Source organism: Anastrepha ludens, chromosome 3 (assembly GCF_028408465.1).
Source record: "Anastrepha ludens isolate Willacy chromosome 3, idAnaLude1.1, whole genome shotgun sequence".
Classification (NCBI taxonomy): Eukaryota; Metazoa; Arthropoda; class Insecta; order Diptera; family Tephritidae; genus Anastrepha; species Anastrepha ludens.
The window spans coordinates 4,954,878-4,973,831 of NC_071499.1; the positions used below are offsets into that span (position 1 = coordinate 4,954,878).

General features: G+C 39.2%; 1 protein-coding gene across 1 annotated transcript in view; it reads left to right on the forward strand.

Annotated features, from left to right (window-relative positions):
- The window catches only part of LOC128856419 (neuronal acetylcholine receptor subunit alpha-7), a 356,900-nt gene that overhangs the window by 154,379 nt on the left and 183,567 nt on the right, over window positions 1-18,954 (forward strand). Inside the window, exon 3 of the mRNA XM_054091719.1 lies at window positions 9,098-9,237. Coding sequence (XP_053947694.1) covers window positions 9,098-9,237 — 140 coding nt within the window. The remainder of the gene's footprint in view (window positions 1-9,097; window positions 9,238-18,954) is intronic.

Below are 18,954 nucleotides of genomic sequence, written 5' to 3' on the forward strand. Positions count from 1 at the left end.
GGAAGGCAGAACTCCAGACAATGCCGTTCCCAAAAGGCTTTTTCTATTCGGTTCATTTTTTTTGTGTGCTTTCTTGGCTTAGTTTGGTAATTTTGGTTTATTTGGTTTATTTGATCTCTGAGATATGTTGCAAGTGACTATCATTTTGGTCAAATGAAAAAGCCATATTAGTTGGGTAGGATAACAGTGATGTACAATATAAAATTCCTTATAAATCCGCAATATTAAAATTCTGCAAGCTTTGCCAGCTTTAAAAAGTTTTGTATTGGAATAATTGCAAATCATGAATGCTTCCAGCAAACGCTTGGGACTTTATTCATATCTTCGGGTGTATTTCAACCATGAAAAAGAAATCCATTACTTTTGCGTACAATTTTTTCGCAAATGGTTTAAATTATTTAATGATCGATATTTAGCTCCTGGGCAATGCTGCGACTACTAATATGCCGGTCAACTTCTATTATTTCTGTGATTTTATCGACATTTGTTGCATTGTCGCCATTTTCTTTAACATCACAAATACCTGAAGTGAATCGGCGAGACCAAAGTTGCATGTAATTACAGTATCGGTACCATAAACACCATCCACAATTTCAGCAGTCTGGCTTATATTTTTGCCTTTATCAAAGAAAAACTGTAAAAGGTACCGGAATTTATCTATCTGCTTTAAGGGGTTATACGCAGTTATGAAGTAAATAAAAGACGGGTTGTCAAGGATTTATCCTGAAGAAACTTCAGAATATTTTAATTTGAAAATTTTTGGCGGTTATAAAAGCATCCTTCAAGAACGTAACAAAATTTTTTATTTATGAAAATGTTGATTATAGAGCGCGCTGCAGGCGATTTCTGGAACCTCCTTTAAAAAAAGACGATTTACGGTGTACATCGTAACTCAGGATTGGATTATCTGAAATCAAAAAACCAAACAAATTTTGTTAATATATTAGATTATCTAGTAATTAATCGTTCGGCTAATCAAAATAGTGAATTTTCACAAAATGGCAGCTTTTAAAAGAAATGATTTCGATTTTTACGTTAAAATTTGGCCGTAAATTGATTATAAAATGGAAAATAAGTATCAGATTTACAAAAGGAACGATTAATTACTAGAAAATGTATCTTTAAAGATTGAGTTAAAACGGTTGACCGATCAAACAAGCCATTTTCGAGATATCGTGTACACCGACTTGAAAAATGCCTTTTTGAAAAAAACACGTTTAAAGTCTTAATACCTACCTTAAAACGTGCCGAGGCATCTCTACATATTTAGGTATAACTCCGAAAGTATTGCTTAGATCTACTTCAAATTTCGTGCGTATACTTTTGAATATATGTACATTACAAAAATGCAATAAAAAAAAAATCGATTTTTTTGAAAGTCATAACTGCGTATAACCCCTTAAACTGCCGAATCCTGCTAGTCTTTTTCAAGGAGAAGTCTTTAAGTCCCTAAGCATTTTGCATGCCTGCAGGAGCGAGGGAGATATTAACATTTTCTTCGATAGTCAAGCCGCGATTAAGGCTCTAGAGACGCCATTGTGCAGAATGAAATTATTAAACCCCTGTAAGGAGGAGATCAAATCTCTTGGCTGTGCAGGTAACACTTCTCTGATCTCGGCTCCAGGACATAGGAACATAGAGGGAAATGAAATCGCTGATGAACTTGTCAGGAAGGGGACTGAATTGATCTCAGAAACCTCCTATCCGGTTACCGGCATCCCCCTGACAGTTTTTAAAAGGGAACTGTACAAATTATTTCTCAGGAAAGCGCAGAAAAGATGGAGCTCCGCTTCTTCATGTGCTATTTCAAAAACCCTTTGACCTGAGTACATTACACGAAGTGCTAAGAAAGTCCTTTGCACTCCTCGCCATCCAATTTCCAAACTCGCAGCTGTGTGTCAGACTACACTTCACCCATTTCACCTAACTACCTACCGGATTTCCTCATTATTGACTTCCATTGTCGACAGCCTGCAACTCTCAACTGAATGGAACAAATACATTTTTAGTGTGAAATCTCCCTTTGACAACGAGCGTAAACTTTAAATTGTTTGATCGATACTTTACGATATATCGACCACTGTAGCCATCTACCAAAAAAGTAATAAATTAATTTTTACCCAAACTAATATTATTTTCATTTCATATACTGAGTCTATAAGGTTCTGCAGAACTAGATTAATTTTGCGGATAACTCTTTAAATAAGCCAAACCAACATGGTTTTGTAACTGGCCGCTCTACAGCTACTAATTTTCTGTTTTTAGTGAATTCTGTTGAAGTTTTTGTGATGTTTTTGTTAGTGTCACCTTTTTAATAAGCTAGTGCGTTGGAAGTTACATTCCTAGCTGACTTTCAGTGAAAGCTTGGAGACATTCGGTTCAGTAGAAGCGCAGTTATTGCGTCTAAAGTGTCAGTGTAATTGTGTCATCGGTACAAAAATAAGTTTCGACAATGAGCTGATACTCGTATCAAATTTTCTTTTAAAATCGGTAAACGTTTACCGAAACATTTCAATTGATGAAAAACCTTTATGGCGATGATTGCCTATCTCGTGCCAGAGTTCATGGTTTACACGTTTCAGAGATGATTGTGAGGACATAAACAGGCCGCACATACAGGCCTCCCAAAATCACTAATCACCATTGAAATTCATGGAATCGGAGTTGAATATCTCCGAAACATCGATTTATCGCAATTTAACTGATCATTTGGGCTTACGAAAGGTCTGTGCACGTTTCATTCCGCACATCTTAACGGAGGACCAGAAATTGCTCAGAATTCAACATTCGAAAGACCTCATTAAAGAGCCGAGAAGAGACGAGAACTTCCTTTACAACATTGTAACTGGTGATGAAATGTGGTGCTTCCAACATCAACCTGAAACTAAGCGTCGAAGTTCCGAATAGAAGGCCCCAGTCGAGCCACCACACAATAAATCGCGTTTGGAGAAGTCAAAAATCAAGTCGATGCTCATTTGTTTTTACGATTCCAACGGAATTGTCCACATGGAGTTCGTGCCAATGGGGCAAACCGTCAATGTAAGATAAAAATCTTTCGAAGCGTTTGTTGCATCGCATTCGTCGAATTCGCCCTGAATACCGCGAAAGAGGAGCTGGCGCTTATTGCATGATAAAGCACCTTCTCATCGATCCACTCTTTCCATCCTTGTGACTGATTTTTTACTAGAAATCGCATTTAAACCATCGATCACTCACCGCATTCGCCTGATATAGCTCCCTGTGACTCTACCTAAGGAAGAAGTTTTGCAAAGGAAAACGTTTTGCGTCGGTAGAGGCCCTCCAAAAGGCTTATACCGACATCCTGAAAGACATTCCGGTCAATGCCCTGAAACACTATTTCGAAAAGCTTTTAGGTCTCGCAGAACAGTGTATCGAGGAGACTATTTTGAATAAATAAATTCGAAGTTATCAGAACGAAGCTCCTGTCGTTTCTATTGTAGATCAGTCTGGTTTATTTTGGACTTCACCTTGTATAACACTTTCGAGGCGTCAGGACGTTTGCAACACATCCTACACCATTTCTAATGATGCACTACAAAGTGTAACAGAGTTTAAGGATCTTGGAGTTTTATTTGATGCGAAATTTTCCTTAAGTGGCCAATAAATTTTATTCTTTCAAAATCGTACTCGTACTTTATTCGTCACAATACATCCGAATTTTCTGATCCGCAATCTTATAAACTTTTGTTTACGGCTCTTGTTTGTTCTCACTTAGACTGCTCAGTTATCGTTTGGAGACCTTATGACGACTTTCGATTAATAGAACAGAGTGCGATCAAAAACTATTTCTTAAGCAGACATGACGTTAACTACGATTTGAGGCCCCTGCTCCATACTATAATTCTCGCCCAAAGCTAATTACTCTAGAATCTGCAGAGAAGAGAGGGGCATTCTTTCGCTTTCGTTTATTTCGAGCATGGTTAATGGCATCATCGACTTTCCAGTTCTACTTGAGCTGATAAGTTTTACTGTTCCACAGAGAAGTCTTCGCAATTTTTACCCAAATATTTTATCTAAATATGCAGATACTTTGTTTAATATATTTACTATGAATTTCTATCAGCAGAGTAACAAAAACACATCAAATATGTGTTGCAAGTCACCACTTCGCCTGCCATTCCATCATCTAAATGCCGTCTGCTCTCATTATTATAATTGACAGTATTTAGTTTTTGTTCTCGCTTTTTTTTAACTCGATTAGTGTATTTCTTTAGCAAATATTTACGACTTTTCACCGACCCAGACAATTTGCCACCCGTCAGACAATGGCAATGTTGAATTTAATTAGGCGATTAATAGCTTTCTCTGCTAATTTTTGCCCATTGGTGCGTTATGGGCAAATGAAACATATTTGGATGTATCTGTGGGGTGTAATTCTTATCTTACTTTACTCACTTTCCTTTTCCACCCTTTCATCACCAATACAGCTGGAGCATGGCTCATTTAACATCGGCGGATTATGAAACGAGACGGCGCGCTTTCAGTCATTCATCATTTTCCGGACGTGCTCAAGCCTTTATAATTAAGTAGCCTGGCAGCTGTTCAGCTCCTTTGCCTTGCTGATATTACAGCTAAAATTACATGCATTAAGCCGTTATCTTTACCAACGTCTGCCAACTACCCTACAGCCCATAATGTAATCTTCCCATCTCCCCCCTGCCGTTTACCGTAAGCAGTTACCGCTAACTACTTCCCATTACTCACCATGTAATTCCACTTGTTAATGACGGTTGGCGATGGCCCTGCGAATCCAATATGGCTTTATGCATTAATATGCACAGAAATATTATATTTGCTTATGCTTTTTGTTAAGTTCAAAGGAAGTAATATTTTTGTTTGCCAAGCACTTGCCACATTGCCACTCTTATCGGCTTTCTTTCATGTGAACTCTCACGTATTTTCATCAGATGTAATTAATTTAATTTCAAGTTATGTAAATATTTTATAAGGCAATGTCACCTTGACTGGATCTCCTAAAGACTGCTTTTATAAAAATTTTGTGGAAAAAGAGAATTATTGCGGTTTTTATATACAGTTTAGTTTATGCCACTAGGCAATTTCCTATGCCAGCAGACCTCCAATTTGTTGTTTATCAAAAAAAAAAAATTATATTCTGCAAAAAATGCTACCATTGAGTGGATCACCCCGAAAGAGTTGCAAAAACGATGAAGCTGTTGAAGGATTTTAACCCTACGTTAGGCACCCGGGTCTGGCTAGACTTTTCCGACCTTGGGCCTGAATGTATCAATTTTTTGATACTTTTTAAAAAGGATCCTCGAGCAGGACGAAAAAAAGCTAGACACGGGTGTCCAACCGAAGATTTAAGACAAAGTATCCAACGGAGGGTTATGTGTAAATGATTTGTATCATATCAGGAAACAAAACTTTTGTCGATGTGGTATCAAAATCATCGTTGATCTGGCAAGCAATGTAATTCTTTTTTTTATAGTAATTTTATTGAAGGCATCACTACTGGTTTTATGAATGGAGCCAACGACATTAATACTATTAATTCTAACCACTTCATTTCTAACCACTCTGCGAGTATGCAGCTAGTTTCGCTTTGGTTTAATATTTCACTCGCCGAGCTGATCGTTGAGTCTCTCAAAGGCTTTATGAAATAGTAAATTTAAAGAGTACGATTCGGGGATGAAATGCTTAAGGAGCGCTGTTGGGAGGGGGACATAAATATCTTTTCCGATTGTCAAGGTCCGAGCAAGGCCCTGTCGTCGCCACGTTGGAGCTCTTTCTGGTCAACTCCTGTAAAGAGGAGATCAAGCGTCTCGAGCATGCAGGAAACATATGTCTTATGTGGGTATAGAGGGGAATTAAAATCTCAAAAAGCTTGCCAGGAAATGGTCGACAGAACGCGTTTCAGTTGTCCCCATCTCAGATGTCGGCATCCTCCTAACCGTTGTTAAAGGGGAACTGCACAATCTATTTCTTAAAAAAGCGCAAGACAGATCTTATTGTGTGCTATTTCAAAAGCACCTTGGTGTCAATACGACAGAATCCAGATGCCTAAAGTGCTGCGAATCCCCGGCATTCAATTTCCAAATTCACAGCGGTGGTCACCGATCACTGGATATTCGAAGCTCATGCGGAAAACCTGGGCTTCCGTACAAGCCCCTTTGCAGAAGCTGAGGGGTCGTAAAGAGAGCAAGACTGTTGACCATTGCAAATGTCCGGGTCTGTCGACTAGTTTCTTGATGTTCCTTAGGGTGCCTTTCGGGAATATCCTGCGGTAGTTCTCCAGCCTAGATCAATTTTCTTTCGGCAGCACTGGATAACAGTAGATGGTTTCCCCCTTTAAGTTTGTAATTTTTTTCGAAGCTAGTGGTCTACATTATGGTATGAAAACGGTACTTGTAGTGTATCCGTGGTACTCTGGTCATCTTACCAACCTACCCACCTACCTATGTTTCGTGGATAATACAGCTATGTAATGCACAAATCCATCAAATCATTAAGCTCTTCTAAATAAAAGTGACTCGTTCAAATAATTGCCGAGCTATAAGACCTAATAAACGTACCAAAATATATTAAGCTCTACTACACTGATATTCTCTAACAAATCTTATTAGCTATCAAACTCAAATAAACAGGCCCGTACACGAGTTCGCTCAGAAGCTCAGGTAACACTCCCCAATCATCGGTTTCCCCATTATTCCTAAGATAAGCAAAGACCACCTTGCAAATGTCATCTTTCCCCGGTATGGCAGCTTATACGGCTTTCTTATTGCCAATACATAGGCAATCAGTTCACGGATAAAGCAGAATTTACAGCAGTAGCCTCGAAATTGAGCCTCTAAAAGGGACTTTAGACTTAAAAGATGCCTTGAAATATGTGAACCAATAATCACAGAGATTATATTTTGTTCTTATTGAAAACTTCTGGGTAGTTACTGAACAGAATTTGGCTTTAAATGACTCGGACAAGTTCTTCATAAATTTTGAAGGAGCTGAGAGTCATTCTCGCCATCAAATAAATATTGGTGTACAAAAATATACAAACCCTATTGAGAATCGTGAACTTGTGCGGGAAAAAAAATATATTTCACAAAAATAAATTAGTTAGAGGATATGTAGGTTTGGTTGAAATGGTTGCCCATAGAGAGGGCACCCTGAACGAAAATCAAAAATTTGTCCTTTGGCTGAGAAAAAAGTAAGGAGGAGGAGGGGAGATGTATATTTGATGAAGGCACCCGAACAAGGACTTTTTTGCCTTAATCTTAGCTCCGCGAAGGTAGAGCAGCTAAGAAGAAGGTACTAAGATGATTCCACCTCATCCTGCTTACAACTAACGCAAACGCAAAAACTACACCAAGTAATAGTCTCGCAGCATGTACACCTCGCGGCCAATGTCGTGTAAATTCACCCATGAAATGATGAAATGCAGCAAACTACAAGATTTTTAAATTTTTTTTATTGATATGGATCTAAATGCTTTACGATAGTTTTGCATTTTTACAGTTCATTTAATTTAAATGTGAATGCTTAATGGTGGCGTTGGTTACTCAGTGTTGCAAAATTCTTTGGAATTCTTTCACTATAAACATAGTCCGTCAAAGTCCGCCAGCATTATCCGTCATTGGCTGTTTGTCATTATATGTACCTGCTCCCGCATTTATTAAAAATTATATCAATATATTTTTCCTGCTAAGGGAACCATTTTTATTTTATTGTATCTTAAACATCAATGAGCGATTTGCGACATTAAATTCGACAATCTCCCCTATTTACTATGAGCACATCAGCAAACGCGCCCTCACACACACACACTCATACAACCTCATTTCCCAACACATTTGTGAGCTTATCAAATTTCCCAATCGATACGCTATTTCTGCCATCCTTCCAACAGAGCAAAGCCCTTGCTTGTACACCAAAATAGTGAACAGGTAAATAAATAGAAATGTTGCTACAAATAATTTGCTGTTAGTGATTTTCCACTCCACTAGCTGCGCTATGTTATCAGGCTAATCTTATTGTCAAAGTAGAGCCCAGCCCAGCATATTTGGGGCGAACAAATTCAATTTTGAAATATAATAACAGCAGGATAACGGTGGATGTGCCAGGAGCATAAGAATAGAGGGGCTAGGAGTAAGTAAATGAAAAAAATGGTAGTTGGAGGAAGTTGATGACACAAAAAAAAAACAAATAAAGCAAAACAAAAGTGATAAAACAACAAACATAAAAATAATCCGGCCACACTGATACCAAAAAGAAAAAGTTGTAAAAGAACATCACCAACAATAGCAACTTGAAATAACGCATCATATCTGTAATTTGCTGCTCGCTGCGGAAAAGTAGCGCAAAAACGCTTCAAATTTAGAACGAATCACTGCTCAAGGATCTTTTGAACGAAGACCGCAGCGATTGCGGGAAATAAGATATCACAATAGCAAAATAACACAAAAATTAAACCACTGTAAAGCGAAGTGAAGTCACCGCATGTTTTGTGCCACTCACTGCCACATTTCTAAGCAGTCACCGAAACGCCCCAAAGAAGCAGCGGGCGGATACCAGCGCACCTAGCTGATGACTGCTCGTCACATTTTGATGTTTCCACCTATCGTGCGACCCTCCTTCTCTTCTTGTTTCCTTCCTTCCTGCCTTCGTACGCACCTATCTACCTTGCTTTGCTGCTCCTTACTTCCGCTGAAGTCAACAATTTCGCTGATGACTTTCCGTTTTCAATTTTCAAAATCACGTACAAGCCACCATGGCTGAGTTTGAAGTGGCGCCACAGATTTATTGCGTTTACCGCGTTCATTGTTTGTTTGTTGTTATTGCCGATAAAGGACGCACGCGTGTTGTGTATAATGTAACATTTTCGATTTTTTTCCATAACAAACCCCAAATGACGAGTGCACGCCGCTATCAACCCAAACACTTTACATAACTCAATCAAAACAAACACTTTTACGAAACGTGTGCTGCGTTTGACGCATTTCAAATATTTGGGTAACTGTTTTTATGTTTTTATTTTCAATGGCAAACAGCCTTTATATTTTACGCTGTTCCTCAACCTTCAGCAACTCTTTTTACGTTTTCTTCTCTTTCCGCCTTGCAGTTTGCACAGCTGGCCCGCATGAGAAACGCCTACTGCACGCCCTGCTCGACAACTACAACAGTTTGGAGCGCCCCGTTGTGAATGAATCCGATCCACTACAGCTGAGCTTTGGGCTGACGCTAATGCAAATCATTGATGTGGTAAGTGTTGTTTGTCTTTCCTTTCACACACACATGCGCGCATAAGTATGTGTTGCCCCTATTATGCACATTCAATCTTACTCAGGCATAAAGCTCCTCGTAAAATAAATGCGCAAATTACATTTTAATACGCCCTGAGGTATGCAACAGTAAAAGCATTAAATTAGCAAACAAAGGCAATCAAACGAGTGTAAGGGTATAAAAAATACTATTTGTCTTTCAATCGTGCATGCGAAAAAAATACTCACTGTTGAGGCATACCAGGGTGTGCCAGTAGCTTAGTTGAAATCACGCTGCAAACCACGTCAAAAATAGCAGCTTTGAAATACAGCCCGAGGTGGAAAAGCAAATAAAGTGGGAACTAAAATTAATCAGCTAATATCAGAGTTTGTTTGTGTCAAAGACTAATTTGCAGAGATTATACCACAGAGAGCGGCCGTAGCCGAATGGGTTGGTGCGTGAAGTGCCTAGGTTGGAATCTCTGTGCATGAAACACCAAAATGAAACTTTTTTTCCAAGAGCGGTCGCCCCTCGACAAGCAATGGCAAATCTCTGAGTGTATTTCTGCCGTGAAAAAGCTTTTCATAACAAAACAAGACACTTGCCGTTCAGAGTCGGCTTAAAGCTGTAGGTCCCTCCATTTGTGGTGCAACATAAAGACGCACATCAGAAATAACAGGAGGATCTCGTCCAAAGTTCAGTAAAAGTTGTAAGCGCCAATTATGATAATAATACCATTTTTACTGTGCACAAAATTAGTAGTCCAAAGAGGACAATATTCGAAAACTTTTCGGGAACTAACTTTAGGCCCAGTGCAACAAGGCCTGCGAGGCCTTCAAGGCCCATTGTAGCCAAACTAATTAAGAGACAACTGGTGGTCAATTAATCGCCTGCAAGAAAATCTAGTCTTAAATATACTCCAAAAGGCGAAGATTCTACATGACGGTCGACGATAAAAACTTTCCTCAGTGTTGCTATGAAAAAAGTTACCTTAGTCTCACTAACTTGCGGAAGGTCCAACTAAAAACTAACTGAATTAATACTTTACACAATACCCAACCAAAGTAGAATTTTTTCATCGTCGGCTCAACAATGATTTTTTCTTTATTAGAAGGCATTAGGCTATTAAAAAGGAAGCTGCCCTATAGTAGTAGGGAACTACGCATTTACCAAAAGCCAGCGACCGTCAATATCTACGTCTAGTGGCATGTCACACAAGACAGTGACAGAAAAGATGTCTGACAGATTCTTCCCCCTCCTCATTCTTGCAGCTTCTGCATCAGTCAAAAAGAGGTACAAAGGCCAGTGATCAAAACAACTAGCATAGATGCATTTTTTCTTGGCCTATTAAGTAACGCCTTTGAGCGCCTGATGTTCCATTCTAGCCAAATTCTTTTTATAGTGTTACATGGCCGACTATCAACCCATCTCGTGCTGGCTCAAGTTATAATGCTCTCTCTCGCTAATTAGCTATGTCCTGGCACCCATATTGAAGAGATGCTGAAATGTTTCGCCCTCCCATTAATATGTAGATGCCCGTCATTTACGAGCCACTATAGAATTAATGACAACCCCACCAAGAGATTTAATCGTCACTTGGCTATCGGAGTAAATATAAATTTTTCAAAAGGTAGTCACATTTCTGCGTAACCAAACAACCTCATTAATGGCTAGAATATCAGCCTAAAATACGCTACAGTGATTAGAAAGACGAGACGTCGTCGTCGCACATACGACAAGCGGTTCTACGTTACCGGAACGTCCCTGATTTATATCCGGCCAATAACTGTAACCCCAGCAGTATTCACGGTACATGTCTGAAGAGTATTTTTGCTGCACGAGTATTTTTGCTACTACAACAACAACAAAAATGAGCCGAAACACTTACTTTTGCTTTTTATAGTAGAGGTCAAAGCCAAACTAACATATAAGCGCCGTACGTTGAACTGTTAAACTCTGAAGCCTGTTTGTAATCGTGGTCTTGTCGAGAGCCGTCCTCCGAACTATAATCCGGTAAAGGAGGAGAGGTCTGATAACGGTGCTATACAGTTAGTGAGTGTTCTATGGCCTTCTCCATTAAAATATGTAGAGCTACTATAGCTTCCCTCTCTTCTACATTCATATTCCAATTAGTGCCTTATCAGTAATTATTCCTTAATATTTGTGTGTTGAAACAACAACCACTTTTTTATATAAGCTAGACCACCGTATCAAATACATACTCGTATATCAATGCCCACAAGGAATAACAACTAAATTCGATTTCGTCAAGTATTCAACAGAGCACTTTTTAATTTTAAATAGAAATAAATTTTAATTAAGGAACTTGATTAAGCAAATATTTTTATGCTTTATGTTAACAATATTTCCGTTATGAGAAGTGAACAGTACAAACAGATAAGTTTTTTCTCCTTTTCCTCCTCTTTTTTAAGTTCGAGATAGGATATCGAGTTTAGCTGTTCCACATGGAAAGATTTTACCTCGGAATCCTGTCTTAAGTTAGACTGCTTTGGTAGACACGGAATTTGAAACTATTGTTCTAAACTTTCAATGACCACGACCAATGAATTCAGAAATTCCAACTTGCCAATTTCCTGCTTTTCGCTGATGACATTAACATATGTATTTGCAACCATCTCAGATTTGCGCGACTCAGCCAACCTAAGCTAAATCTAAATCTAAAATCTTCTTCTTAATTAGCGCGATAAGCGCTTATGCGATTTTGGCCGAATTTAACAAAGCGCGCCAGTTGTTTCTTTCTCGTGCTAACAGGTGCCAGTTGAACACACCAAGCCAAGTCCTTCTACACCTGATGTTTCCAACGCAGAGGAGGCCTTCTTCTTCCTCTGCTACCACCAGCTGGTACCGCATTGAATACCGCAGAAATCTGTTGACGTTCAAAATCAATAAATGCTTTCATGTCTCTTATAGTAGGCATACCCACACATTAAATACTTCTGATAGTATTTGCGGTCTCTGTCTTACAATCTGTGAACCAAATGAAGGACCTTGGTGTTGTATTTGAATCCAAGCTGACATATAATAGCCATGGTGATTATAATCTTTCGGGCTTGTATTCGATGTTAGGTTTCATCCGCCGAAACTGGAGAGCGTTTACGAACCGCGACTTAAATTTCTGTATTGTGCATTGCATAGGTCCAAGCTGGAGTATTCAGCTTTTATTTGGAGGCCTTACGCAAAAATTCAATCTAACTGCATTGAGCGGGTTCGAAAAATTTTTCCTAAATTTTCTCCCCACTCACGAAATTTTTCTCTATCACTACCTTCTTACTATTCTCGTTGCTAACTAATTAGTCTTCCTACAATTGAGGGCACAATATCAATTTTAGGGTGCTCATTTGTCATTAACATCATAACTGGCTCTATTGACTGCCATTCTCTTTTAGAAAATATTGCTTTTAATATTCCCTCTAGAATTCTTCGCCATTCGAAGTTCATTCAAATTGGTTTTTCTAGAGGTAGTTACAGTACAACGCACCCATATCTAGAATCTGTGCTGAACTGCGTTTAGTCTTCCATGTTTCAGATTTTGGCTTACGCATTCAAGATTGTCTTTAGTTAAATATTTACGTATGGTTTTCTCGTAGTGTAGAGTAGTATTTATTCCGAAACCAGGAAAAGATGACTATTCCCTAGCAAAAAGTTTTAGACCAATCAGTCTAGAAATCAGAAAAGTCTAGAACGAGTGGTGGAGAAACATATTCGAGTGGGGGTATTGCCGAGAAGTCCACTTAGTAGAAATCAAGACGCTTACCAGAGTGGAAAGTCATGTGAGCCAGCCTTACACGATCTTGTTAGCAAGATAGAAGCTGGGCTGGAAGCTGACGAATACACAATGGGCGTGTTCGTGGACAATGTTCTTCTGCCGAACGACACGGAGTTAATCAAGCCATTATAAAATGGATATATTCCATCCTCTCTGAGAGGCTGTTAGCCGCTGGTGGGAGCAGTGACGAACAAATCACAGTCAGGACCAAGCAAGGATGTCCCCAAGGGGGTGTTCTTTCTCCGCTGCTGTGGTGCTTCGTCGTAGACTCTCTATTAGCGGAGATGCAGGAACTCGGCTTTCACGTCCAAGCATATGCGGACGACGTCTGTGCACTAACATCGGATAAATCCTTAAGGAGGCTTTTCACGAAAGTGCAGAGGATTCTTGACAAAATCGATGACTGGTGCATGAGACAAGGTCTTTCCGTTAATCCGAACAAAACAACCATAGTCTTGTTTACGAGAAAACGGAAATTGGATGGACTCAGTCTTCCAACACTGAAAGATGTGACACTTGGTCTTTCCAACGAAGTTAAATATCTAGGAGTAATCTTGGATAAGAAGCTGACTTAGGAGACACACGTTTCACTGAAGGTGAATCGTGCATTGAAGATTTTTCAGCAATGCCGTAGAGCCTTTGGCAAAACCTGAGGTCTGAAACCTGCTTTGGTCCTATGGATATACACAGCACTTATCAGACCAATCATCACTTACGCTTCTGGGGTCTGGTGGCGACGGAGCATGGTTAAGTCCACAATCCGGGAACTATACAGGCTGCAAAGAAGTGTATGCTATGCTTGATTTGCTCCCCCTGGATCTTAAGATACAACAGGAAGCAATAAAAGCAATGTGTAGACTCCATAAATATGGTTTCTGGCACGAAGATGGAACTTCGGGACACAGAGAAATCTTTAAGTTGCTGTCGGAGCAGTATCCACTGTTTTTAGCACCTAAAGATGACCTGATACCCACAGTTTCATTCGGAAGGAAATTTGATGTCAGATTTCCATTGCGTGAGCAATGGAGCAATCCAGAATGCATTCAGGGAGGTTTGACGGATATTTTCTTTACCAATGGGTCCAAGACTGAAATAGGGTCTGGAGCCGGATGGTACTTAAACGATAGTAATAAGTATCACTATGCTATGGGGGGAATGGCAACTCTTTTCCAAACAGAAGTTTTTGCCATCCTAAAAGTAGCCGAATGGATAATCGAGAGGAGATGGAGCGGGAAAGAGATTGGAGTCTTCAGTGACAGTCAGGCTGCATTGAAGGCCCTGGAGAACGCGAAGCAAACCTCAAAGATTGTTCAAGAATGTAAGATGAAGCTTAATTTTGTCGCAAGACAAAACAGGCTTGTACTTATATGGGTTCCGGGACACTCTGGTGTTCAAGGAAACGAAATTGCCGACGAATTGGCCAATCGTGGATCAGCGGTGCCCCCACAGGGGCCAGAGCCAATAATCGGAATCAGTCCCGCAGGAATCAAGAATTGGATCAACGATTATGTAGGCAATCTAAATAAAGAGCGATGGTCTGGTCTGGAACGCTGCAGAACTGCAAAGTGTTTTGTGACAAGTCCGAACAGAAAACTGTCAAACTTGCTACTAAAACTTAGAAGGAAAGATATTTGGTTGATGGTCGGCATCATTACAGCACACAACCCATGGAGTCAGCATATGACCACCATTGGAATCATCGAGAACCCGGTATGCCTGTCATGCTTGGAGGAGGCGGATAGCACTGAGCACTTTCTCTGTGAGTGTCCTGCCTTTGCTAGAGCAAGGCTACGAGTATTGGGTTCCGATGTCATGAGAATGAGTAATATTCGTTCTCTTAAACTGGAGGATATTTACAGATTTGCCAAAGAATCTGGAGAATTCTCACAGGGCTAACTATCTCTATCTCTGTCTCTATTCTTTCCAATCTCCTTCTCTGATACTTCTCTCCTTCCCTCCTTGACTATCTACCTCCTTTCCAGAGCTTTAAATACAATGGGCTCTTTAGCCTGAGTGTTTTAGGAGCCACCAAATCTCCTGGTGCTCCCTGTCTCGACCTTTTCAAATTCAATGGTTTTCTCTGCGCCACATCACTAGTGATTTTTATGTCATGCCTTTATATTTGTCCTGATTTTAAGATTGACCTACATATAGATTAACATAAGTCCGTAAGAGTATTTTGTACTTCACGGCATTAAATAAATATAAATAAGTATATGTATCTATATAGTCTGTAAGGTTATTGAAATTATAGACCTCAATAAGTAAATAATTAATAACTCAACTTTGTCGTGACCTGTCATTATATTCCTTATGGGCATGGATACACATATGGCAAAGATTCCATTTTTAATACATAAAATTTGTAGCTACAATATTTCAGCAATACCTTTTTTATAAGTACTTATATATTTAGACAGTGTCAGTTATACTTATACGTGTGCACATGCAAGCCTTTGGATGTTATTTGCAATTTAAAAAACTTTTGGCAATTTTTTTTCTGTTTCTCTTTTTATCCCTTGCAAATTACTTCAATTTTGACCTATCTTTCATCCTAATCAGATACAGATAATAAATATATAAGTATAAAATTACATATAAGAAAAAACTTCACGCCACTCTGTGATGTTTATCACACAATTTTACAGTACACTGAACTAAGAGCTTGCACTCATACGTCCTTTCGCATACAAACAACGTTAAAGGTAACCAACATCAACATCTTCAGTATCTTCATGTTCAAAATTATGGATGTGTTTGTGTGGTACGATGTCTACAACTCAACTAGCAAGTGTGCTTTTCAGAATTTCCATCAGAAGCACACACACGCGTATAAATTTGTAGGCACACATACACACACTTAAGCAGTGTTGATTGCCACTTGAACTATGAACAGAAATAAAATGCAAGTAATCGCACCTGTCATTTCGGCTCGTTGAATTTTGGTTCCTCGAAATATCCTTCCTGGAATTCACATGAAAATATAAGCAGGTGGAATACGAAAATAACGGATGTAATAAAGCTACGATGCTTCCTATCGCTCCTTCCAGGTCGCTAACAAAAGGGATAATAAGATAACGCGGCAATATAAACGAATGGATGGAGGAGAAAAAAACGAAACCTGAAATTTTGCGAAAAGGTTTATCTGATATTAACTGAGGCGCCACAAAAAAGTGTCTGTCTGTGGCAATGTGACAACCAATTTTCTGCGTTCAAGCGGTTTTTAATGCGTTATTCTGCTTTCACTAAGCAGCGGTTTCTTAAAATTGTGTGATAATAAACTGAAATATATGAGAATTTTAATGTCAAAACATGATATTAAAATATAAAAAAACTTCAATTCAACTGGGAATTTTATGGAGGCATTGAGGTTAATACTCAACGACCCTTGCAGTTTCAATCAATTTTCCACACACTGAAGGATCCCAAAGAATTGAAAGACACACCGAAATTTCACTCACCTCAGATTAAAATGGTTTACGATTAGACAAACAGTGCAATTTCTCGTTAATCTATGAGAATAGTAGTATTTATATGTAGTTACATTGGTTGTCCAAAACTCCTTCAGCGAAAGAAGCTTCAATTTACCTCACAAGCTCAAAAGACACTTGCTATGCAAGAGCTACATTTTTTTAATAAAACTTTTCTCTCATTATAAAACCATTTTTTGAAGTCTTGTTCTTGATTTGGTTTTCGGTGAATATCATTTTTGAATAAGAATTGTGCTTCAGCATCCATAGATTATATAAAAAACTAAGGCCGGAAGCAAGTTATTGCGAGGCGAGTACAAGTTGTGTTAATAAGGGAAGTACATCTAGTAATAAAGGCCCACGGTTCACTTGAGATACGAAGGGACTACTTCTAAACACCGCTGAACGATCACCCCAGTGCAAATTTTGGAAGCAAACAAACCTATATTTAGGTTTCCCGACCTCACTCGATCAATAATAGGTGAGAGCAGTAGAACTACCTATCTATTAGCAACTGGGCTGTGCAAGGCTAGCAGCAGAGAGTTCACAAAGCTTATTTTCGAACGAGTTGCATTAGTAGCCATTGAAGAGTAGAAGGAGACAGTCTTTAGTAAAGCAAGTGCAAGATGGCAATACAAAATGTTAACTAAATAATACGCAAACAGTAGTTTATTTCAAGAGGAAGAGAGCAGCGCTTGTACCTGCTACTAAGCGATATTTGTTCTGAAGAATCTATGCCCAATGATAGAAACCTAAACAAGCTCAGTCCAATCTTTTTGAATACCATAATTATGTTGTTGTTATCGCACACTATAACGTGATAATTACTCGAAATATCGCCTCTAAGTCGCTGCTGATAGTAGTGTGTGAAAGCTTCGAAAGTTTGTATCCCTATGTCTGAGCTTTCATTAATTTGCTTTAGCAAAAGCTTACCGAAAGAGCGAAGTTTTGCTCTGGCTAGGCCTGCACATTCACATAAATAGTTGAAAAGACTTCCTTTCACCTCCTTCGCGTGACAGCTTCTCAATCATACTAACAAGTAAAATATTCCTTCGGGTGTTGAACGACGGCCATGTTTTTCTTGCAGTAACACATGTAGCTATTTAGTTATTCCACCTTCTTTCTGCTAAGGCATTGTAGTGTAAAGCAATAGATGTGTTTATTGTGTTTAATGGGGCAGCGACTGCCACCGCCTCTGTTATGTCTAGTGCCGAACCTTTTCTTGCTGGCTCATCTGCTGTCTCATTACACTCAATATTCCATTTACCGGGAACCCATATCAGAGTAATTTGAAGCCGACGACTAAGCAATTCCAGTTCCTCTCTACACTGTCTAACTGGTTTGGATGAAATGGAGTGGGAATCAAAGGCCTTGACAGCTGCTGAACTGTCTGAAAAGATACTCTTGCACCAATTTCTTTGTGTATTTTGGTGATTTACATGCTTGCCCGATTGCTAATACATAGTCCTGTCTGGCACACTCTGGCATAGTCAGGAAGTCGAATTGATTTAGATAAGTTGAGCGGCTTCGAATAGAAGCCAACTCCCACACCAAAATTCATCTTAAGACCGTCAGCGTCACTTTCCCGTCCTTCCATTCAGCTCTCGGTGCAAAACGTTCCCTAACATCTTTTTTGAAGTTAAGCTCGGTGATTGTGAAATCTGATTTGTTTTTCAGTAGTGAGAGTCCCTGTAGAAGGATTTTACTGTGACCGTACGATCTTGTTGTCTATCTTGCTTTGTCTCTGAGTCTCACCGTGCTGCATGTAGCGATTGTTTTTGTCTGTAAGTCTAATGGTAACAGATGTGTGAACATGTTAAGCGCTTATGTAGGTCTGATGCCTTGGTTAAAGTTTGATATCTTAGTTTTCTTAGTGAATAGCATGAGTTCAGTTTTACTTAAATTGTCTGTGACCCAATTTATGAGTAGTCCCAGAGCTCCTGCCATGATCTCACTGATTACTGCTGGAAACATTACTGAAACTATGTCAACCCCAAGCGCCACTGCTTTAATTCTTTACTGCTCACCTCGACGATGATTATTCTAGTTTTAAGCAATTTGTTTATACAGTCATTGAGACCAATGTCCGATCATATGGAGTTTAGGTTAACGTTGTTAAAAGCTCCCTCTATGTCGAGAGAGGCGACAAGTGGGTATTGTCTGTAATCCATGGTTCTCTACGGGTACCGAAGAATATAAAATTATTTGCCAACTACAAAGACTTACAACAACTTCATTTGTTATGATGTGTGCTCGTATATGAACGATGAAACCCTGACGAAAAGTTTCTTCCATTCAGTGCACATGATCGAACAAAGAAAGCAGAAGTAACCACGAAGGCATTGAAGGTGCAATTTTCAAAAGCCCTATCCACACTTGGTATGAATAACTACCGTAACTTTGCAAGAACTGCGGTAGCAGTCGAGATTTTTTGATCTCGGTCCAAGCCCCAGAACTGTT